This window comes from Protopterus annectens, chromosome 5.part0 (genome assembly GCF_019279795.1).
Source record: "Protopterus annectens isolate FY-2018-M chromosome 5.part0, PAN1.0, whole genome shotgun sequence".
In the NCBI taxonomy this organism is placed as follows: domain Eukaryota; kingdom Metazoa; phylum Chordata; order Ceratodontiformes; family Protopteridae; genus Protopterus; species Protopterus annectens.
This window is the reverse complement of record NC_056735.1, coordinates 712,546,173-712,571,038: the sequence shown is the minus strand read 5'-3', so window position 1 is coordinate 712,571,038 and position 24,866 is coordinate 712,546,173. Positions and strand designations below refer to the sequence as shown.

At 35.2% G+C, this 24,866-nt stretch overlaps 1 protein-coding gene across 2 annotated transcripts in view; it reads right to left on the bottom strand.

The window, feature by feature from the left end:
• LOC122802774 (matrix metalloproteinase-20-like) overlaps positions 1 to 24,866 on the bottom strand; it is a 103,919-nt gene that overhangs the window by 46,031 nt on the left and 33,022 nt on the right. For both annotated transcript variants that reach the window (XM_044072560.1, XM_044072561.1), the window contains exon 4: positions 22,037 to 22,162. In XM_044072560.1, the coding sequence (XP_043928495.1) occupies positions 22,037 to 22,162 (126 nt within the window). The remainder of the gene's footprint in view (positions 1 to 22,036; positions 22,163 to 24,866) is intronic.

The following is a 24,866-nucleotide window of genomic DNA, read 5'->3' as shown; positions in this document are numbered from 1 at the left end:
AATACAAAGGGTTTAAAATATATAATTACATTGGGCTTACCCTAAAAAAGGAACACTTTTCGTTATTATCTAAAGGATTTAAATTTGTGACCAATTATGGTTTAGATATAGCTCAGGTTTTAATTGATTTAAAACTATACCTGAGGAAACTTAATTTTGCTCTGATATATAAGAACAATGAAACAGCAGAGGAAGGAAGTGCAGTAGGCCCTTTCAGGGGTAGTATTATAAATCCTCCCCTCCATCCTGCTCTTTTGATTTTTGAAAGACAAGTTACTGAAGAAATATATGCAGCATATAGTGGAAACAACAAAAAATATAGAGGGGAAAATAATTTAACTAGGAAAGAAAGAGTGTTACTTGATGAATTAAAAAACAACACTTCATTACGTATTATGAAACCAGATAAGGGAGGGGGTGCTATTTTTTATAGTACTGAGGAATATAATAACATGATTAATAAATATCTTGATGGACACCAATGTTTATTCTTCGGTTTCCAAGAATGAGATTCACATAGCATATGGGCGGATTGATTCCCTGCTTGAAGAATATATGCTTAAAAACCGGATTAGTGGAAAGACTTATTATTTTTTGAAACAGCAAAATCCCAAAATTCCCATTATTTTTGGAATTCCCAAAGTTCATAAAAATATAAAAGAGCTCCCATTTAGACCTATTGTGTCAGCTAAGGGCTCTAAGACACATCCTATTGCAGTGTATATTGATCATTGGTTGAAGGAAATAGTCATTAACACAGAGCATTTGATCAAGGATTCTTGGGAATTCCTGAGTAAACTTACCTATGAGGTATGAGAGGAAGGGCTTAGTTTTCTCACTATTGATGTCATCGATTTGTTCACTACCATACCCAGAACTGAGGGGCAAAAATATTTTAGTGACCGTGTATATAAACTTTCCACTTTGTCGCACGATAACATTCAGCTTATCTTAGAACTTATGAAAGTAGTGTTGGATAACAATTACATTCACTTTCAAGGAGAATTTTATCAACAGATAAGCGGTGTGGCAATGGGGGCAAATTGTGCCCCTGTTTATGCAAATTTAGTTATGTTAGAATGGGAAAACAGATTTGTTTTTCCTAGTATGTATATGGGGAACATCCGCCTTTATGTCAGATTTTTGGACGATATCTTCATTTTATGGAAAGGTGAAGAAGGTAGTGTCAAAGATTTTGTTGAGTACATCAACCACAGCACCCCTTTCCTTAGATTTACATATACATGGGATAAGAGGGTCATCAATTATTTGGACACCACTATTTTACAAACAGATACTGGTTTCAAGTCTAAAATTTATAGAAAGCCTACTTGGTGCAATAGTTATCTACATTTCTCCAGCAACCATCCTATGTTTATGAAAAAAAGTTTAATTAAAGGGCAAGGAGTCCGTATTGCTCGTATGACATCAGATTTTGAGGACTTAGAGCAGGAGTTCAGGAAATTAAAATTGATGTTTAAAGAGAAGGGATACCCTGAAGTATTTATTGATAGGGTATTGGGGGAGGTTTATAGAGGTTGGGGTCACAAATATATACCACTTTTAGGTAAGCCCTTGAATGATAAGGTTAACATGTGTAATAGTAATACCAACATGGTGATGGTAAATACTAATAAATATCAAAGGGCCTGTGTAATACAACATAATGACTTCTCTGAGACTTTCATGAAAATATTGAAAGATAACTGGAGTTTATTAAAAACCCACAAGGAATTGTTTGAATCTGTTGGGCCAATACCTTCCTCTTCTTTTAGGACAGGTTTTAGTCTCATAAAAACTTTTGAGGTAAATATGCCTCGGAATAAATATGATGGTAAGGGCACAGTTCCTTGTGGTGGTTGTAAACAGTGTTCCAATATTTTGAAAGAAGGTAGTATTAAATTAGAAAATGGCCTGGGTAGTGTTGTTAGATTCTGCAGAGGTAACTGCAGTACAAGGATGTTAATATATTTGGCTGTATGTAATGAATGCCCTGCATACTATGTGGGTAAAACTGAGAGGGCATTCAAGGATAGAATTTACGAACACTGTTATGATGTAAAAAATAAGAAAGATTCTAGTGTGTTATACAAACATTCCATTTACTGCAGTACTTTTAGTGGATATAAATTTGGTATTATTGACATAGTTAGAAATTATATAGGGGGTGGTGATTATAAAAATATGTTACTTAATAAAGAACTGGTATGGCAACTCAGGTTAAGGTCTAATGCACCACCTGGGTTAAATGAATATATTTCTGTTATACCAGTTTTGGTACAAAAAGCTTCCACAGTGTGACTTTATAACTTATTTACACAGTTGTATAGTTGCACATTTGATAAAGTATTTATTTTAACATAGAATTTTTATTAATTTAGATTTAATGTTTAGTTAGATTAAAAATTTAGGAATATTTTTAGTAGGTGACTGTATTTTTTGAGGTTTTAAAATTTCAATATAGCATTATGGCTTAGTTACTATTTCCTAAAATATTTTTTTAGGATGGCATTTTACTGTTTTTGGTGATGTTGCTTTAAATTGTTAATTGTGAATGACAATTAATTGGTGTTTGTATAAAAGACAAGTAATACATGGAAAGAGTATCTGATGAAGTCTTGTGCCTAAGACGAAAGCGCTTATGGTAGTTGCTCCTGTGTCCGTTTTTTAATAAAGTGGATTATTGATGGACTACTGGTTGTTTTAATGGTATTTGGACAGCTTTATTTTGTGTTCTTGGTTGGACTTGTATTTCATTCATTCATTCTAGTATTTTCCGCACTTAGCCATCTTAGCTGGTCTCAGGCTAGTGGGTTTTGGTTTCCTTTCCAAAAGTTCTTTAATGTTTGGACCTCTACTGTTTATAAATCTTGGAACCCCCCTAATATTTTAGTAATATCTTCAGACAAAATGCTTTGCCAACCTGTTTTAATGATTTCCTTAAATTTTGCAGAATTTTCATTATAGAGTAATACAAAACCTACATGGAAATTATTAATTGCATGCTTTTTCTTTAGGGTATTGGCCATTCCAAAATCAATGTCCAACACAATAGGTTTAAAAACTACACTTCTTCTAGATAATATCTCGGTCTTGGTCAATATTAGCAAATCCATGGGATATCCCCTTTCAGAGAACAACTCAATCAACGTGTTTAGTTCTTCAAAGTATATTATGTCCTCACTAGTTATTCTGGATGCCCTGATCATCTGGCCCTTAACTAAGTTCCTTTTCATATAGTAAGGATGACAACTCATAAAATGCAAAAAGGAATTACTATAAGTCTTTTTCCTATACAGACTTGAATGTAATTTCCCTTCTTTTATGTATAGGTGCAGATCCAAAAAATTAATGGAATTTTTTCCAACTGTACTAGTAAACCTTAAAAATGTTGTAGTTGTATTAAGATACTTAATAAATTCATCTAGGTCTTGGCTATTACCTTTCCACAAAGTTAGTATGTCATCCAAGAACCTCAGATAAATTAACATCTTAGAGGCATATGGTGAGGACAACACATATTGGGCTTCCCAATCGGCCAACACTAAGTTGACATATATGGGTGTGCTTTTGGCACCCATTGCTACCCCCGTAAGTTGTTTGTGAAATTCTGCTTCAAAGTGGATAAAGTTATTATCTAAAACCATCTCCATTAAATCCACCAACAAATTTCTCTTGACTTGATGCATGTTCCCATATTTCAATAAGCTCCTTGAAAAACTTTCAAGTCCCCTATCATGTGGCATGACAGAGAATAAGTTTATAACATCCACTGTTACAAAACAAAATTCTCCTAAATCAGCACTAGTCAAACGTCTCAAACAATCAAGACAGTGCCAAGAATCTTTTAATATGTGTGGTATTTTGTTTAAAACATTCTTGCATGTAATATCTACATATGCAGCTAGAGGTTCTGATTTTGATCCTTTTGCCGCCACTATTGGCCTGAAGGGGGGAATTTTCATACTTTTATGTATTTTTGGAATCCCAAATAGATTAGGCATAACAGGATGTTCAACAGACAAATAATCAAATTCGTCCTGATTAATTATACCTTCAATTAAATATTCGTATAACTGCCAATCTATTTTAGTATAAGCTTTTTGTACTTCAAACTTGGATACCAAACCATAGGTGTCACCCTCTTGCAACATGTTCTGCATATTCCATGTATATTCAGTATTTGTCATAATGACCACCCCTCCTCCTTTATCAGGTTTCATAACTCTATAGTGGTAGTTATTTACAAGATCATTTAAACAGAACTTCTCTGCCAAGGTTAGATTGTTTGGGACAGCTTCCCAAAAAGTATTTGTTCTCCTTATTTGTAAAGTGCAAAGTCTTTCAAAGGCTAAAATTAAGGAATTGTATGGTGGAATAAATGTACTGCTCCTTTTAGGTGTAAAAATTTGTATTTCTCTTGTTACCTTTGGTCTACTTTCAAAATATAATTTTAGGTTCAATTGTCTAGTATATAAGTTCAAGTTAATAACCATTATACACATATCTTGTATAAAATTGGGCACAAAAGTAAAACCTTTTTTTCAATAATGATAAATGGTTTTTGGACACTTCAAAATCTGAATAGTTGTATATACTGAACATACCATCACTAATAATTGCAGGGCACAATTCACTATCTACTTTATCTTCTGAATTTTTAGTCAGGTCAGTTACCTGTTCTTCTTGATTTTGTGATGTTCTTAACAATACCTCTAATGACATAACAGGGTCATCTGATGATAGAATTGGGTTCCATGTTTCGGATGTAATATATTCTCTGATTTGTGAACCCTGTTCTATCTGTGATTCCAATTCCTGTTGGTGTTGTTGTTCGAATAACTTGTCCTCTGGCCCCCCTTTTTTCTCCAATTGCCCCCTGTCTGGTTCTTGTGCCAATGGGGTATCCTCTCTTGACCATCTAAATACTGTTGATTTTTTTGTTGTTGTTGGTTGTAATTTAAATCCATGATCCGATCCTGGCCGCCTTAATGGAGGTGGATTTTCTAAAAAAACTTCTTCCTCTTCTCTATCCATCTGTGTGTTTTCCCTCTCATCCATTTCTGACCAGTAGGTATCCCTCCTGTTGTCTACCTCACCTAAAGTTCCTCTCTTATTGGGTTTTGGGTATGCTCTGTTTTCAGTGTATTCATTGGTGTCCCTAATAATTTTCCTTTGTTTCCTTTCCATACTTGTGTTAACAAATTTATCTAAATCTGCCTTAATTTTCTCAAATTTGTGTTTGTAACTGTCAAATAATAAATCAGTCACAATACTTTGTTTCAGTATAATCAATTCAGCCTTCAGCAACCCAATTTTGTTGTTATTTTCCCCAATTATAATTTTCATAAGTTCTAATCCAGTTTTGTCAAACAGGCCCAGCATTTTTAAGTAAGCCTCAGTGTTAGCCTCAATTCCCATGGGTGTCTTGTAAATCCTTAGGCCCCTAGGTACCTGTTTGAGTTCCAAGGATCTTTCTAAAAAAACATTGTCCATTTGTAAGGATTTATACTTCTTAGCTAGTATTTCAAATTTTTGTAACTGTTCATTTAAATTTCCCTTGTCCTCATGGTGTGGCCTGTTTATCACCTCACCAAGCTTTGGGGAAATGAGAAAATTGTCCATGTCAAAATTACTGTTTTCTCCTCTGTTTTTTGTATTCATTCCCCCTGCTCTACTGGCATAACTACTATGGGCTACATCTCTTTGTGTGTTGTCATTGCTACTTTTTTCTTTGTTAGTCCCTGGTGGGGTATGCATAGTAAACAGTTCCACTTGAGAATCTGTAATAGTCTCATTCTTGTCTGCATCTTTTTTTGTCTGTAATAAGGAAATTATTTGTCTGGAAATGTCAAGGTATTGAACCATCAGTTGTTCCATCCCAAAAATATTTAAATACTACTAAATAGAAATAAGTCTTTTTTTAAAAAACAAAAAAAAAATAAAAAATATGAATAATAATGATTGGCCAAACAAACAGATTCACAATAATTAGAGATTTAACTCTACAATTTGAGTCACCTCAAAACAAATTAAATCCCTGATAACCAAGAGAACTTTGTGTTGTGTTAAATAATATTTGTTCTAAATAAAAACCTATTACAACCAGGTTTCTTAAACATTCAAAATTTCTAAAATATTAAAAAAAACTAATTTAAACTATTCAAAAACACCTTCAATAAAAATCATAGGTGTTAAATGTATACAATACATTTCTTGAAGTTCAACACAACAATTCTTTGTATCACTTTCACCAATAAGAACTGTTTCTGAAACAAAACAATTCGATGAATATGTACAATTAATATTGCCCTTGAAAGACAAAAGGCCACACTATTAATCCTTTAAATCTAAAAAGTTACTGCTTTCAAATCTGTGACATCAATTTGTTTTTATAACGTTCATAGATTCACAAAGCTTTTGATGTTTCTTTTGTAAAACGCACTCCAAAACAGCCCCGATTTCATTTTGTTTCAGAAAAACATTTTCAACTCACTAAGATTGTTCAAAAAAGCCGTAATGTCTCAGTCAGACAAAGTCTCTAAATGAACTGAGGTGAAAAATATCCAATGGGGCTTGAAGCTATAGCAAGAACACTTGTGAAAAAGTAGTTAAATTGAACTATTAGTTACAAGCCTTGCAAATACCAAAAAATAAATAAATATGTTCAAGTTATTAATGTTCACTTCAAACTTGTAAGGATTGTTAATGTTAAGTAGTGTCACTATTAAGTAATTCCTTCCTTCGAAAGAACTTGGTGTAGAATAATGTCCCAAACCTTACACCAATCAACTACTTGAAGAACAATGAAAAATGTCTTACCAGTGTCAAATTAATGTATATGTAGCCACGAGAATTGAATTCCAAAGATAACTTGTTCGAGCCTTAGAAAATGTAGTCATGGAACTAGCAGCTCTTTTCAAACTACCTTCCGTAACGTACATTCACGTAGTACTTCAAACGCAGAAAAAACCTTTGTTGGTGCTACAAACTCCAAATCCAGATAACGGAGGCACCAAAACAAAGGAAAAGAAATTCTTTCAGGTCCGTAATGCACTCATGACCAAGACAAAGTAATTCAAAGTAAGGACCAACACTCACAGGGCGACAATAGCTAGTTTGTAGTCGCCCCTACAAAACCAGATGGTTATATTCAGTTCACCAAGTAGGTCCCTTTAAGGCAAAGCAATTCGTGGAGACTGCGGTTGGCTATTCAGCCCCAACAAGTAACCATAAAACAATTTTTTCTTAATGAACCACAACGTAAGAAAGCAACAAACACTCCTGTTCTCTCCTTGTTACTCAAAACCACACGTCGTTGTGCAATGTCCTTTCGGGCTACAACCAGGGTACCGAAAACACCATTGACATAAACAAAACTAAACTAATAAGAATAAATTCCGGTGTAGCCAAAAGTAAAAAACACAACGGCTTTAATAGTCCACATAATGAACAATGAAACAATGAAAATCCATCTGTAACTGACTAAGCGCTTTCACCCAGCTAAGGGCATCCTCAGAGTCAGTTAAATCATAGTTACAGATCATATAAAAAGAAACTTTCAACTTAACTTTCTCCAATGAGAAATAACTTCCAATTAAATAAGTACCATAGGCAATTGTTCTATTAACTTCACATATATTAACCCTTCATGGTTATAACACAGTTTCCGTTGTATTGGTCAAGCTCATAAGTCAGTTTGAAATTTTAGTAAATAACCTAAAATAAATTTGTAATGCACATAAAAATCTATATATAATGTAACATATAAGAATATATAAAAAATATATGTGAAATATATATATTTTATAAAAATCAAATTCATAACACATTTTCCTAAAAATAATGTTCTAATGATTTGAAAGTATTATACCAGCAAAGCCCTATGTTTTAAAATACAAGCCAAGGAGACAACATTATTAATGCCAGGAGAAGTGCTGGCATCCAATCTGACTTGCCATAAGCACTCCTTTACTTCTAACATATTCTGATAATCACCCCCAAAATCTTTTTTATGTATCCTATCTATAACAAAAAATATAAATTTGTTAAAACTTACACATCTTTGACTGTGAATAAATAAGGAATTTGTTGCTTTTTTGTTCTTAATATCTCGTACATGCTCCAATATTCTTTGTCTCAGCTTTCTAGTTATCATTCCTATATAGAAAGCTGTACAAGATAAACAGGTTGCTGCATATATAACCCTGCTGGTATTACAATTGCAATAGCCAGGGCTTGCTATTGTTCTTCTGAAATTCCCAATTGCCACATAAGGTCCATCATTAATAAACTTACATGCCTTACATTTTCCGCACTTAGCCATCTTTGCTGGTCTCAGGCTAGTGGATTTTGGTTTCCTTTCCAAAAGTTCTTTAATATTTGGACCTCTACTGTTTATAAATCTTGGAGCCCCCCCCCCCTAATATTTTAGTAATAAACAACTCAATCAACGTGTTTAGTTCTTCAAAGAATATTACGTCATCACTAGTTGTTCTGGATGCCCTGATCATCTGGCCCTTAACTAAGTTCCTTTTCATATAGTAAGGATGACAACTCATAAAATGCAAAAAGGAGTTACTATAAGTCTTTTTCCTATACAGACTTGAATGTAATTTCTCTTCTTTTATGTATAGGTGCAGATCCAAAAAATTAATGGAATTTTTTTCCAACTGTACTAGTAAACCTTAAAAATGTTGTAGTTGTATTAAGATACTTAATAAATTCATCTAAGTCTTGGCTATTACCTTTCCCCAAAATTAGTATGTCATCCACGAACCTCAGATAAATTAACATCTTAGAGGCATATGGTGAGGACAACACATACTGGGCTTCAAGGAGAGAGCAGGAGTGTTTGTTGCTTTCTCACGTGATGGTTCATTAAGAAAAAAATGTTTTATGGTTACTTGTTGGGGCTGAATAGCCAACCGCAGTCTCCACGAATTACTTTGCCTTAAAGGGACCTACTTGGTGAACTGAATGTAACCATCTGGTTTTGTAGGGGTGACTACAAACTAGCTATTGTCACCCTGTGAGTGTTGGTCCTTACTTTGAATTACTTTGTCTTGGTCATGAGTGCATAACGGACCTGAAAGAATTTCTTTTCCTTTGTTTTGGTGCCTCCGTTATCTGAATTTGGAGGTTAGTAGCACCAACAAAGGTTTTTTCTGCGTTTGACGTACTACGTGAATGTACGTTACGGAAGGTAGTTTGAAAAGATCTGCTAGTTCCATGACTACATTTTCTAAGTCTTGAACAAGCTATCTTTGGAATTCAATTCTCGTGGCTACATATACATTAATTTGACGCTGGTAAGACGTTTTTCATTGTTCTTCAAGTTGTTGATTGGTGTAAGGTTTGTGACATTATTCTACACCAAGTTCTTTCGAGGGAAGGAATAAATTAACAGTGACACTACTTAACATTGACAATCCTTACAAGTTTGAAGTGAACATTAATAACTTGAACATATTTATTTATTTTTTGGTATTTGCAAGGTTTGTAACTAATAGTTCAATTTAACTACTTTTTCACGAGTGTTCTTGCTATAGCTTCAAGCCCCATTGGATATTTTTCACCTCGGTTCATTTAGAGACATTACGGCTTTTTTCAAACAATCTTAGTGAGTTGAAAATGTTTTTCTGAAACAAAATGAAATCGGGGCTGTTTTGGAGCGCGTTTTACAAAAGAAACATCAAAAGCTTTGTGAATCTATGAACGTTATAAAAACAAATTGATGTCACAGATTTGAAAGCAGTAACTTTTTAGATTTAAAGGATTAATAGTGTGGCCTTTTGTCTTTCAAGGGCAATATTAATTATACATATTCATCGAATTGTTTTGTTTCAGAAACAGTTCTTATTGGTGAAAGTGATACAAAGAATTGTTGTGTTGAACTTCAAGAAATGTATTGTATACATTTAACACCTATGATTTTTATTGAAGCTGTTTTTGAATAGTTTAAATTTGTTTTGTTTAATATTTTAGAAATTTTGAATGTTTAAGAAACCCGGTTGTAATAGGTTTTTATTTAGAACTAATATTATTTAACACAACACAACACGAAGTTCTCTTGGTTATCAGGGATTTAATTTGTTTTGAGGTGACTCAAATTGTAGACTTAAATAGGTTCATAGGTTCATAGGTTCATACTAGGCTATCTGCCCTAGGGCATTTATAAGCCTAGCCAGAATGTGTTTGGCTTTCGCCACCCATTTTAAATTTATTTTGCTATGCCCTTTTTCGAGGTTAGTATACTATGCCTCTATCTAACAGTGACACAGAAGTGATACCCGGGGTAAACCTATGATCTCCCATCCACTCATCAAGATTCCTCTTGAAGAGAGTCAATGAGGGACTCTGCCTAACCTGGACTGGGATTTTATTCCAGAGTGAAGGGAGCCTCTGGGTTATGAATCTGTCCCTCCAGCATGTCCTATTTATTTCAGTGCTGAGGTTCAAGTCTCTCGAGCTCATAGCTCGATGGGATTTGGATTTTCTGAGGTGCAGCATGTCCATTAATTCCAGGTTGGACATGGCTTTATACGTCAGGCACAGATCTCCTCTGAACAGGCGGTATGCCACTGAGTAGAGCTGGAGTTTCTTTAACCGGCAGCATATGGCATCTGTTTGAGCCCTTTGATCCTCTTGGTGAGGTACTTTTGGGGTCTTTACAGTTGCTGCAGGTGTCTGGTAAGGTACATCCCAAAAGGGGCATTGTACTCAATTATGGGCCTGATGAGGGATGAGTAAAGAGGCACGATGACCTCCCCTGATCTAGATGTGAATCCCTTCATGATTAGGTGGGCTATATAAAATGTTTTTCTAACCACTTTGGCCACGTGGTTGTCAAATGAGAGATTGCTATCAACTTGGGTCCCCAGGTCCCTAATTACTTCTTCTGTACTTAATGGATTTCCACCTATGTGGTAATTTGTGGGCACTTTGTTTTTGCCAAAGGAGATGACTATACACTTTTTGGCATTTAGCTTGAGGCCATGGCTCTGGCACCAGTTGTCTGTTTCTATGAGGCCCTTTTGGAGGATGCTTGTGTCGGCTGGAGAGTCGATTATGGCACCCAGTTTGCAGTCATCTACGAACTTGGTCAGCCACAGTCCTTCTGTGTTGGCCTGTACCTCCGAGAAATATATACCGAACAAGAGAGGTCCCAGGACTGAGCCTTGTGGGACACCACTTGTAACTGGTTTGAGTCTGACATGGCTCCAGCAATTCTAACCATGTGGGTTCTGTCCTTGAGCCAGTTTGCAATCCATCTAGTGACATAGGGGTTTATATTTAAGCTGGTGAGCTTATCTATAATGCCCGAGTGGGGTATTGTATCGAAGGCTTTTGCGAGGTCCAGGTAGGCTGTGTGGACCACCTTCCCCTCGTCAATGGCCTTGGTGACTGTTTCAAAGAAATCAACCAGGTTTAAGAGGCAGGATCTGCCCTTAACAAAGCCGAACTGGGTAGGATCCAGTGTTTGTAGGTCCCCAATATCTTTATTTATGAGGTCCATGATGATCCTTTCCATAGCTTTGCAGACCAAGCTAGTCAGGCTTATGGGGCGATAGTTTCCAGGATCCGTTGAGGCACCACCTTTATGGAGAGGGACCACTGTTGCTGCACGCCACTCTTTGGGCACATATCCTGTAGTAAGGCTGAGATTGAACAGTAGTTTTATGTTTGGGTTTAGCTCTTCTTTGAGTTCATGTAGGACGCAGCCCGGGACACCATCTGGTCCCATTGATGCTGTGTTTTTGCTTTGGAGAGGGCGGCTCTTACCTGAGCATCTGAGATGTCAGGGGGGCAGCACTCTGCTGGGATAGATATTTGCCCTTTTGGTGGGGAGGGGAGAAGTTTGCGCTGAACCTGTCAGCTAGGATGTTGGCAATGTCTGTGGGTTCAGTGTATTTTTGTCATTTTGGACTAATTCTGAGCATATCTGGGAATTACCACCCAGGTTCCTAACATAACTAAAGAAAGCCTTGTGATTATCCTTAGTGTCCTGTGCAATTTTTCTCTCGAAGCTGGCCTTAGACAATTTTATGTGTGCCCGTAGTTTTTGCTAATACTGATCAGTGATGCCTTCCCTTTTGGGATTTTGCTTTATCATTTAGTAGCTTCCTCCTTCTATTGTATAGTTTGTTTATGGCTGGGGTCCACCAGACAGGACGTCTGCCTTTGGAGGATTGGGTCTTGGTTTTATTTGGGATCGCATGATCCATGCATTCCTGAAGGTGTTCATAGAATGCGTTTATAAAGGATTCTGCGGTCTGGGCTGTATTTTCCACAGGCCCGGGGGCTTTGAAGGATTCCACCTCAGTTTTGAGGAGTGTAAAATTTGCTTTAGAGAAGTTTTTCACTGTGGTTTTCTGGGCAGGGGGTGGGGTCGGGATGTGAATATCCAGTGAGATTAGTTTATGGTCTCTAAATCTCTAATTATTGTGAATCTGTTTGTTTGGCCAATCATTATTATTCATATTTTTTATTTTTTTTTGTTTTTTAAAAAAAGACATTTCTATTTAGTAGTATTTAAATATTTTTGGGATGGAACAACTGATGGTTCAATACCTTGACATTTCCAGACAAATAATTTCCTTATTACAGGCAAAAAAAGATGCAGACAAAAATGAGACTATTACAGATTCTCAAGTGGAACTGTTTACTATGCATACCCCACAAGAGACTAACAAAGAAAAAAGTAGTAATGACAACACACAAAGAGATGTAGCCCATAGTAGTTATGCCAGTAGAGCAGGGGGAATGAATACAAAAAAACAGAGGAGAAAACAGTAATTTTGACATGGACAATTTTCTCATTTCCCCGAAGTTTGGTGAGGTGATGAACAGGCCACACCATGAGGACAAGGGAAATTTAAATGAACAGTTACAAGAATTTGAAAAACTAGCTAAGAAGTATAAATCCTTACAAATGGACAATGTTTTTTTAGAAAGATCCTTGGAACTCAAACAGGTACCTAGGGGCCTAAGGATTTGCAAGACACCCATGTGAATTGAGGCTAACACTGAGGCTTACTTAAAAATGCTGGACCTGTTTGACAAAACTGGATTAGAACTTATGAAAATTATAATTGGGGAAAATAACAACAAAATTGGGTTGCTGAAGGCTGAATTGATTATATTGAAACAAAGTATTGTGACTGATTTATTATTTGACAGTTACAAACACAAATTTGAGAAAATTAAGGCAGATTTAGATAAATTTGTTAACACAAGTATGGAAAGGAAACAAAGGAAAATTATTAGGGACACCAATGAATACACTGAAAACAGAGCATACCCAAAACCCAATAAGAGAGGAACTTTAGGTGAGGTAGACAACAGGAGGGATACCTACTGGTCAGAAATGGATGAGAGGGAAAACACACAGATGGATAGAGAAGAGGAAGAAGTTTTTTTAGAAAATCCACCTGCATTAAGGCGGTCAGATCGGATCAGGAATTTAAACTACAACCAACAACAACAACAAAAAAATCAACAGTATTTAAATGGTCAAGAGAGGACACCCCATTGGCACAAGAACCAGACAGGGGGCAATTGGAGAAAAAAGGGGGGCCAGAGGACAAGTTATTTGAACAACAACACCAACAGGAATTGGAATCACAGATAGAACAGGGTTCACAAATCAGAGAATATATTACATCCGAAACATGGAACCCAATTCTATCATCAGATGTCCCTGTTATGTCATTAGAGGTATTGTTAAGAACATCACAAAATCAAGAAGAACAGGTAACTGACCTGACTAAAAATTCAGAAGATAAAGTAGATAGTGAATTGTGACCTGCAATTATTAGTGATGGTATGTTCAGTATATACAACTATTCAGATTTTGAGGTGTCCAAAGACCATTTATCATTATTGAAAAGAGGTTTTACTTTTGTGCCCAATTTTATACAAGATATGTGTAGAATGGTTATTAACTTGAAATTATATACTAGACAATTGAACCTAAAATTATATTTTGAAAGTAGACCAAAGGTAACAAGAGAAATACAAATTTTTACACCTAAAAGGAGCTGTACATTTATTCCACCATACAATTCCTTAATTTTAGTCTTTGAAAGACTTTGCACTTTACAAATAAGGAGAACAAATACTTTTTGGGAAGCTGTCCCAAACAATCTAACCTCGGCAGAGAAGTTCTGTTTAAATGATCTTGTAAATAACCACCACTATAGAGTTATGAAACCTGATAAAGGAGGAGGGGTGGTCATTATGACAAATACTGAATATACATGGAATATGCAGAACATGTTGCAAGAGGGTGACACCTATGGTTTGGTATCCAAGTTTGAAGTACAAAAAGCTTATACTAAAATAGATTGGCAGTTATACGAATATTTAATTGAAGGTATAATTAATCAGGACGAATTTGATTATTTGTCTGTTGAACATCCTGTTATGCCTAATCTATTTGGGATTCCAAAAATACATAAAAGTATGAAAAATCCCCCCTTCAGGCCAATAGTGCCGGCAAAAGGATCAAAAACAGAACCTCTAGCTGCATATGTAGATATTACATGCAAGAATGTTTTAAACAAAATACCACACATATTAAAAGATTCTTGGCACTGTCTTGATTGTTTGAGAAGTTTGACTAGTGCTGATTTAGGAGAATTTTGTTTTGTAACAGTGGATGTTATAAACTTATTCTCTGTCATACCACATGATAGGGGACTTGAAAGTTTTTCAAGGAGCTTATTGAAATATGGAAACATGCATCAAGTCAAGAGAAATTTGTTGGTGGATTTAATGGAGATGGTTTTAGATAATAACTTTATCCACTTTGAAGCAGAATTTCACAAACAACTTACGGGGGTAGCAATGGGTGCCAAAAGCGCACCCATATATGTCAACTTAGTGTTGGCCGATTGGGAAGCCTAATATGTGTTGTCCTCACCATATGCTTCTAAGATGTTAATTTATCTGAGGTTCTTGGATGACATACTAATTTTGTGGAAAGGTAATAGCCAAGACCTAGATGAATTTATTAAGTATCTTGATACAACTACAACATTTTTAAGGTTTACTAGAACAGTTGGAAAAAATTCCATTATTTTTTTGGATCTGCACCTATACATAAAAGAAGGGAAATTACATTCAAGTCTGTATAGGAAAAAGACTTATAGTAATTCCTTTTTGCATTTTATGAGTTGTCATCCTTACCACATGAAAAGGAACTTAGTTAAGGGCCAGATGATCAGGGCATCCAGAATAACTAGCAAGGACGTAATATTCTTTGAAGAACTAAACACATTGATTGAGTTGTTCTCTGAAAGGGGATATCCCATGGATTTGCTAATATTGACCAAGACCGAAATATTATCTAGAAGAAGTGTAGATTTTAAACGTATTTTGTTAGACACTGATTTTGGAATGGCCAATACCCTAAAGAAAAAGCATGCAATTAATAATTCCTATGTAGGTTTTGTATTACCCTATAATGAAAATTCTGGAAAATTTAAGGAAATCATTAAAACAGGTTGTCAAAGCATTTTGTCTGAAGATATTACTAAAATATTGGGGGGGCTCCAAGATTTTTAAACAGTAGAGGTCCAAACATTAAAGAACTTTTGGAAAGGAAACCAAAACACACTAGCCTGAGACCAGCTAAGATGGCTAAGTGCGGAAAATGTAAGGCATGTAAGTTTATTAATGATGGACCTTATGTGGCAATTGGGAATTTCAAAAGGACAATAGCAAGCCCTGGCTATTGTAATTGTAATACCAGCATGGTTATATATGCAGCAACCTGTTTATCTTGTACAGCTTTCTATATAGGAATGACAACTAGAAAGCTGAGACAAAGAATATTGGAGCATGTACGAGATATTAAGAACAAAAAAGCAACACATTTCTTATTTATTCAGAGTCAAAGATGGGTAAGTTTTAACAAGTTTATATTTTTTGTTATAGATAGGATACATAAAAAAGATTTTGGGGGTGATTATCAGAATATGCTAGAAGTAAAGGAGTGCTTATGGCAAGTCAGATTGGATGCCAGCACTTCTCCTGGCATTAATGATGTTGTCTCCTTGGCTTGTATTTTAAAACATAGGGCTTTGCTGGTATAATCCTTTCAAATCATTAGAACATTATTTTTAGGAAAATGTGTTATGAATTTGATTTTTATAAAATATATATATTTCACATATATTTTTTATATATTCTTATATGTTACATTATATATAGATTTTTATGTGCATTACAAATTTATTTTAGGTTATTTACTAAAATTTCAAACTGACTTATGAGCTTGACCAATACAACTGAAACTGTGTTATAACCATGAAGGGTTAATATATGTGAAGTTAATAGAACAATTGCCTATGGTAATTATTTAATTGGAAGTTATTTCTCATTGGAGAAAGTTAAGTTGAAAGTTTCTTTTTATATGATCTGTAACTATGATTTAACTGACTCTGAGGATGCCCTTAGTTGGGTGAAAGCGCTTAGTCAGTTACAGATGGATTTTCATTGTTTTGTTGTTCATTATGTGGACTATTAGAGGGATCCTTCTAAAAACAGAGTGACATGAGACTTCTGTCTCATCTAATATTACAAAACATCATTTCAGTGATGGATTACAAAATGACATCACATACATCTGGTCATCTGACTTCTGATTCCTATACTACCCCCATTCCTAGAAACTGACCCAGAATCTCGTACATATGTGTTACCATACACGCAGATATAGCTTTGTTAAGATCTGTTGCAGTTTCTGGAAGCCATAAAACCATAAAACACTTCCACTCTTCCTACAGGATCTAATAAATCATTCTCTGGTACAGACATTTCATCTCTGGCTGTAGCCAGAACTGTAAGATACAACATTTATGACCTAAATTGTGTAATTTATTTTTTTACTATTTGTCAAAGTTAGCTGGACTGAGATTAATCTCTTCTCTTCCACTATCCTGAGATTAACATTTTCTCTTCCACTATCCTATTTGCAACAGTACAGTCTGATATAAATGTATATTTCTTTTCTGTCCAGCAGACGGACTGTTGATACTTTTTTAACACAAGCAACTTTACAAATACATTTATAACACAAGCATCTGTACAAATCACAAAAAGAACAGGCCAGTTAGTTTTTACTTGTGGTGGACAATATTTATTTGTTCTGTATTGTGGGATTATCTGTACAAATTGGTTTGATATACGAATGACATATAATTCTTTACAAAATTCCAGCTAGCTGTGCTGGCAATATGTTACATATCCACTGCCCTACTTCTCCTGGCATGGCTGGCAATACCTCTCATTTTCACACAGATAATAGCATAACGTTTATTCCTATGATGCAGTGCATTGCAAAGAAACATAGTAAAATAAACAGTCTATATAATGAACAAAACTACTACACTTGAGTGGGTATTTTATAAATATTGAGGTCTACTTTAACAGCTCAACTTAAAATTGTCTCAGTCAAAAGTATGATAATATAGTTGTTTATTGATTTTGATGTTCTTATCTCATTAAGTTTTGCATATTTTCAATGGTGGCCCAAGGTGCTAGTAATACTGTTTAGGAGAAATTTGTTAAAAACAGAAGGTATATTTCCCTACTCATTGCAAAAATTGCCATGGAATTGTTTATATCCATCCAAGCCCCTGATAGCTTAGGCAGATCAGACTACAGTTTAACATCTGATTACATAGATGGAAGTATAGGAGTGTAGCACCCCCTTATGGTGTACCACAGTCTTTGCATGTTAAACAAATCTAAGTACCTGATGTTGTAATAGAACCCACAGTCTTCTGATCTTCAAATCATCAAAGGTGAATGTGAATATAAGAAACCTGTCATGTTATCTTGCACTATCAGGAATTCCTTTTTAGGTTCCAGTTTTAGCCAAACTTCTAAACATCTCTTTTCTTAATTTGTTTCTGATTTTGAGAGAAAGAGTATTTCAGGCAAGAGCAAGATAGGTTTATATTTACTTTGCACACAATTCATTATATTTGTTATGGTTAACATTTACAAGTAGCTGTCTGAAGATATACAGAATGCAAAAATAACACACACAGGAATAGTTATAGCAAGCTTGGTAGAAAACAAATAAGTGGAAAACACCCAAGTCTGACACCATGGAGATGTGGAGTGCAGTATCTTTATCTTTAAAAACATTTATATCATAGCCACTGAAAGGTGATAAAAACACAAAATCACTTTAATATAAGTATGTAATATGCATAAAAAGCTCTGATATATGTCTGATGTATGATTGGTCAAGCCCCTTTTCATTTTATCAGTGGAAGTTGAATCTGATTGGCTAATGTCTTTTAAATGGACATTTATGAATGGGCCGTACAAGATCTGAAGAAGGCAAATCGCCAAAAGCTATAATCTTTGTTTTAATGATATAGTTTTATGCTTATTACATATGTGTATAAAAATGATTTTGTGTTTTTATCACCTTTCAGTGGCTACAATATAAACGTTTTTAAAGATAATGCACTCCACATCTCCGTGGTGTCAAACTTGGGTGTTTTTCGATATACAGAATACAGGCATTGCAGATGTGCAGTTAATGTTTTTATAGTATGTGCTGTAAGAAATAAATGTATTTTATATAAAGCATATTGTAAAGAGTGACAAATGCAGTATGTGCAACATCCTTTAGATACTGTAGTAAGAGTTTTCTCTGTTATATGGCAGCATCAACTTATTTCATAACAAATAAGCCAAGTAATTCAGATTTCCACTGGTCTTACTCCCTTGTGTATTCAACTCCAAGGCAGTCCTTTACTTTAATTTTTTTTTTTTTTGTGGAAAGAAATTTTTACATTTTTTTTGCCTAGTTATGAATTGTTACATGTTTATTCAGCTTGCATATGCAAATAAAAGTGGTCAGACCAAGCCTGACATTATTTACAAAACATTAGTGGACACAGCATGATTGCTGACATCTTATATGTCATTCTTACTTTTCTAAAATGATAGACAAATCATTGTTTTTTGCTGATGAATGAAAATAAAATCCACCCCTAATGTTTTAACAGACACCTGTGGAATGTCTGATGTAGCTTGTTTAGCTTGTTTGTCATTATGGTGCCCTTTGACACTGGACATATGATAGTTTGATAACCATGAACTTAATTATATATGCAGGACAGGCAGTGGTACAGATGTTACTAGTCTACAGCTGCTCATAAAAGCAGCACATTCAAACTGGTTCATTGCACACATGGCCAAGAAAGGTGTGGATGGTATGAATTCCTTGTGACAGGTAATTGTGTAGTCAACTTCTTTTCTATCACAGCTGAGTAGTTTAACTGTGACGTTAAGTTATTTAATTCTTTTGATCCAGATGAGCTTGAAGCCATAAATAACTTGATTTCCCATTTAGATGAAATGGAGATTTTCATTGGCATATCCAATACCTGAATATTGTTTCCTGTAGTTTTCAGTGCAAGCATGTCATATCACAAATATTTTAAATGTCTCCTTCTAATCCTCATTTTCTTTTGCTTTTTACTGATAGCAAGTCATTTGTGTAATGAACCAATATCTGTGTGTTACTTCCAAGCCTAACTGTCATCATTTAAAAAGACAAGATGAAGTATCACAACATTTTCCAAGGCAATCCAGTTAATGTTGCATACAGGAGTAACATACATAATGGGCTGGTCAGAGCAATATTCATATCTCTTCTGTCCTTAGCCATATGTGTCATGTTTTCTTTTCATCAAGAAAACAGGTTACTGTGTAATGCCAGCATGAATAAAGTTGCAATGAAGTGGGAGGAGAGCATGGGGATTGTGACACCCCTTCACACCCCCAGTAATCGAGGAGCCTCAATCCTCACCACTGGCAACAGCTAGGGGATGTATTCACTGGGAGGATGACAAGTACACACATAGTAAAGTGCATTTTTCCTTAAGAGCATAGAGAGACTACAGTCAGTCTAGGGCTGGTTTCTGCCTCTTTCTCCAGATCTCCAGCAAGACTCCCCACTGGCAAAGCTATAGGGTTACAATCTCAGCTGAGTGGTCAAGCCAAGACCTCCAGTGCCATCTCTGTCCAACCAGTGCTTCATGTCGCTGCCCAAGTAGCTGACACACACACACTTTGAGATTTGATTTATACACACACACACACACACACACACACACACACACACACACACACACACACACACACGCACACACACACACACAAACTTGGGGAAGACTGGCACAGGTTTACTAGCTATGCCCCCTTCTGCCAGACTATAAGCTAGTTATCACTGCCACCAGAACCACTACTTATCAGCTGCTCTAAGGCCCTTACAAAAAGTGTCCAGTCCTACAGTGTAATTTTACTATTATCTAAATGGTAGTTTGACCAAGCAAGGCTATTTAGGAGTGACCTGTACAGTGTCATCAAACACATATGCAAGTACTATAAGAGGTTAAATATGTCTCACAAATATCAGCCACAAAGATAGGTTTATATATATTTAATAATAAATAATAAAAGAACAAGACAATACTCAGTAGACAAACACAGTAACTTCAGAGTTCAAAATCACAGGAAATATTTTAAAATAACATTGCAAGACAGTCTCAGATAAATACAGAAAACATCTAAACTAATCTTTGCTATATTCCTATCTCTATCTAAAAAGAGTTACTGTGTCATAAGAAACTTACTTACAGAGCAAGGCAAGTACAGATGGTGATGAGTGGATGTTTCCAGGTCAAAGACAAAATACAAAAATGTACAATCTCCCTCTGAGAGAGTTCTGAAATTAATAACAAATATTATTGCTGGGTTAGCTTGGATGACATCAATTTTTGTCACCTGACTTTAGTTCCCAAGCTAAACCAGAAACTGACAGAATTTAACATCTCTGTGTTAAAAATACATATCTCTCAGATCTTTACAGCTACTAGGAAGTCATAAAGCAATAAAAATACTTTTACATTTTTAAACCTAGTAATTATGTCTCTCCAAGACAATACAAAAACTTCTAGCTCTAGACATTGTGTCTGCTACACTCAAATTAAGAGATAACTTCTCTTGTTTATGGCCCAACTATAAAGTAACTTAACATCAACTATTCTTAAGTTTTGCAAGTTAATCCTTTTATGTACCAGTAGGGTACACTGTGATATATCTTTGAAGCTCAGTACATAACATACAGTTCTGTATAAATCATAGCAATATTCGCAAATGACATAGAATTATTTACAAAATTCCAGATAGCTGGGTAGGCAATATTTCCCTATATCACAGGGATATTTGTACAAGTACTGATTAAGGTACTGCATTGTATAACTATGTAAGATGAGTGCTGTTCCAGCAATAGCTCTGTAGGCTGTGGTTTTTCTTTTGGCATCATATCAGTAAAACAATATGGCTGTCGACTCACTCTTAAGCACTTATAAAATATTTCCACCTCTTGCAACATTTTGAGACATGATACAAAGCTGCATTTCTGACATTAAAATAAGACCATATTATTATTGGAAAAATAAAGAAAGGTAAATATAATTTTATCTTATGAGTTTGAGCAAGTTCCACATTCAGTAAGTATATTCTTATTTAAATTCCTCAAAAGCATTACAGAATATCCAGTCTGTTTTACCTTGCTGGCATACTGAAATTATATATTAGACTGATGTTGATAATCATTTTCTAAATGTAATAAGGTGATATGGCATGACACAGAAATTAATAATTAACTGCACACTCCTTACAATAATCAGATGTTTGAGCCTTTCTTTCTAAACCACACATCTGCAGGAATTATTCATCATGTAGCTTCATTCATTGTTCCTTTGTTACCATTTTTGTTAGCAGGGTAGGTACTTTGGAGGGGAAGAACAGACAATGTGCAAATCTCTTTCCTCTTCATATGAATGATTAGCAGTTTTGATATTTTTATGTAATAAAGAAGTTTGCAGCAGTGGGTTATTAAATATGGGAAAACAGCATGAAGGAGAAACATAAAATAATAAATGCATATTTGATATGTAGATCTGACAGGAAGGAGATTGTAATACTGTGCATTTACCTCTCTGACTTAATGACCACTTTTCACCTTCATCGAAATGCACATCACCGCCGAAGCCTTCTCCAGGACTAAATGCATGAGCCAAAACATTACCTGGTCCATCAAATGGATAGCCATCACCATGATCTAAATAAATAAATACATACACATAACTTCATTTGGAGTACATACAATCAACAATACTCATGTATATATTCATCACAGTAGTGCTATATATGCATTATTAATTACAGTATTTGAGAAAGTCCATAGTCCTATTAAAAGAATTTATCTTCACCTGTGTTCAACTCACATATCCTCCTGTTTTTATTATTATCTAACTTTCTCAATGTTTGTTTCCTATTAGTTCAGATTACCTTCTCAGCTTCTTTACTCTGCCATTTCTTACTAACCTCATTTTCATGAATTGCCTAAGCAGCAATCCTCTTCTGTGATAAGATACCTTTTAATGGGTATGGTTTGGTGCAAGCTTTAAGCAGAAAGAGGTACGCTAGCTGATGTAGAATCTAATTCACAACAGGAATAGCCTACTATTCAAATAAAGGCATACTCCTTTCCCATTGAAAACAGTGATCACTGTTAACACACATACATACAGAATGTGAGTCACTTTTTAGTTCACTGACACAGTAGTGTTTGGCATGTGTGCCATGGTAGTAGTTGTCTGTAACACATTGGTGTTGTTAGTCATTGTTATGGACATACATCCGTTTTTACCTCATTCTGATGACTGACTGTAATCTGATAAAAGAGCAACTGGCACCAACAACACAACTAGAAAACTGATGGTTTGAATATCCTTGAAAAGAAGGAAGTCAGTATAGAAATGGGAGACATCACTTTGGAAATTCCTTAAAACTATGGCACAACATAGGCAAGAAGGTTCATCTTGGTAAGCTATACCAGCCTCAGAGAAGGAAATGACTGAGAAAAATATCATGTTTCAGAAACATTAAAAATCATGGAAAGAAGAGGCAACATATTAATTCATTGGGAGAAGAGAAGATGTATTACTCTAGAGATTAAGGAGAAATACTAAATGAATTATTCACCTTTATATCTATAGAGGATGAAAAGGTAAGTGGCGATGAGCAGATGGAAGAACAACTAGTGAATGAGTAGCTGGACTTGGGTGTTATTAAAGCTATAAAGCACACGTTCCATATGAGCTGCTTCTGAGAGGGTTAAAAAGATGATGGTGGTAGTTGGTAAATCACTGGTGGAACATAATATTCTATCCTTCATAAAGGAGACAGTGCTGGAAGATGAGAGGCTGGTGGTAGTAGCTTATCTATCTAATGGTGAATCTATGAATTCAGTAGGAAATTATTGTGACATTCATTTCTTTTCAGTCTTAAGGAAAGTCACCAAAAATATGGCAGCGCAAGCTGGTGGAATTCCGGAATGTCATTTTATAGCCAGTGATAGACTTTACACATCTTAAATACCAATGTAATTAAATTCTATGACTGGGTCATCAGATAATCAGTTCAGAGCAATCCTGCAGATATGCAGACTGGACTTGAGCTAGGCCTTACAGAAAATTAAAAATATTGAAGTGCATGGATGGAGGCCCAAAATGGTAAAGAAGGCAGGTCGAACTTGGCAACCTTATCCAAAACAGGTGGTTACTACTGGGAAACCATCAGTAGAAAACTCAGTAAGCAGTGGAATAACACATCTCTTGATCCTGGTAACCAGCTGTGTTTAATAAATCTGTACCAAATGTCATAAAGATTTTGAAGAGCAGCATTACATTTTAAGCTGTTGATACAAGGATTAAACTAGTTGCTGTGTGTAGGAAGGTAGGCCTGGTCTAAAGAAACCTGCAGAAGCTTGCAGTGTTTATTTTATTTTATTGTATTTTATTTAGTTATATTTTATTTATTGTAATCAATTACTTGACATCTGACAACTTAGAAAAAAAAAACTCGTTTATAAAGCCGAGTGTTGCCCTTCCCTGAAAAATATCATTGAACTTTACATCCCATCCAAAAATCTACGCTCTAACAAACACCTACTTAAAGTATCAAAACCTAGTAAAAGAGGAGCTAGCTGCCTCTATTCCCATTCAATAACTAAGCTGTGTAACACCCTCCCATCATAAGTTACAGAATTAGACAACATAATCTCCTTTAAAAGAATACTAAGACAACATCTCACTGATAACCCCAGCTGCACATGCAACAATATCCACGGCCTCCTTAATCTAGTAAAACTGTTTCATGTAGCAAATAGACATGTATATGTTATGCTGTTACACCATTGTTACTGTAGTGTGCCTTTTTACAACATATTTGCTGTTTAGATAGTTTTCTGTATTATTTCACTTGCTTTATAATTATAATTTTGTTTCCTTATTACAAATTCATGTAATGATTTTCATGTAACTTGGAGCTTTTCTCCCTGGACCTCCACTGAAAATGGGTCTCAAGTCCAGTAGACTTTCCCGGTCAACAAATGTCAATAAATAAATAATAAATACATAGTTATATGTTTGGAGGATGGAGGCAAGGGAAAACATACTGTCTTGGTAGGCTGACTTTAAATGGAAGAAAAGGAGGATGAAGGTTTGGGGTTTAATGACTTATACTATGCATTGTGAGAACTTTGCGATGAAGCTCGATAAGATGTTGGTGTACACAGTGCGGGCTGCTAGTCACATGGCTTACATTCACTCACTTGGAACATCCAAGCTCAATTTACAGTTGCTCCAGCATAACAGTTTGAGATAGTAGGGACTTGTATTATGCTGGTTACTTTGCACTGGATTGAAATTGCAATCTCGCTATTCCTATGATTTGTGGGTGGTTTGAGGATGATATCCCTC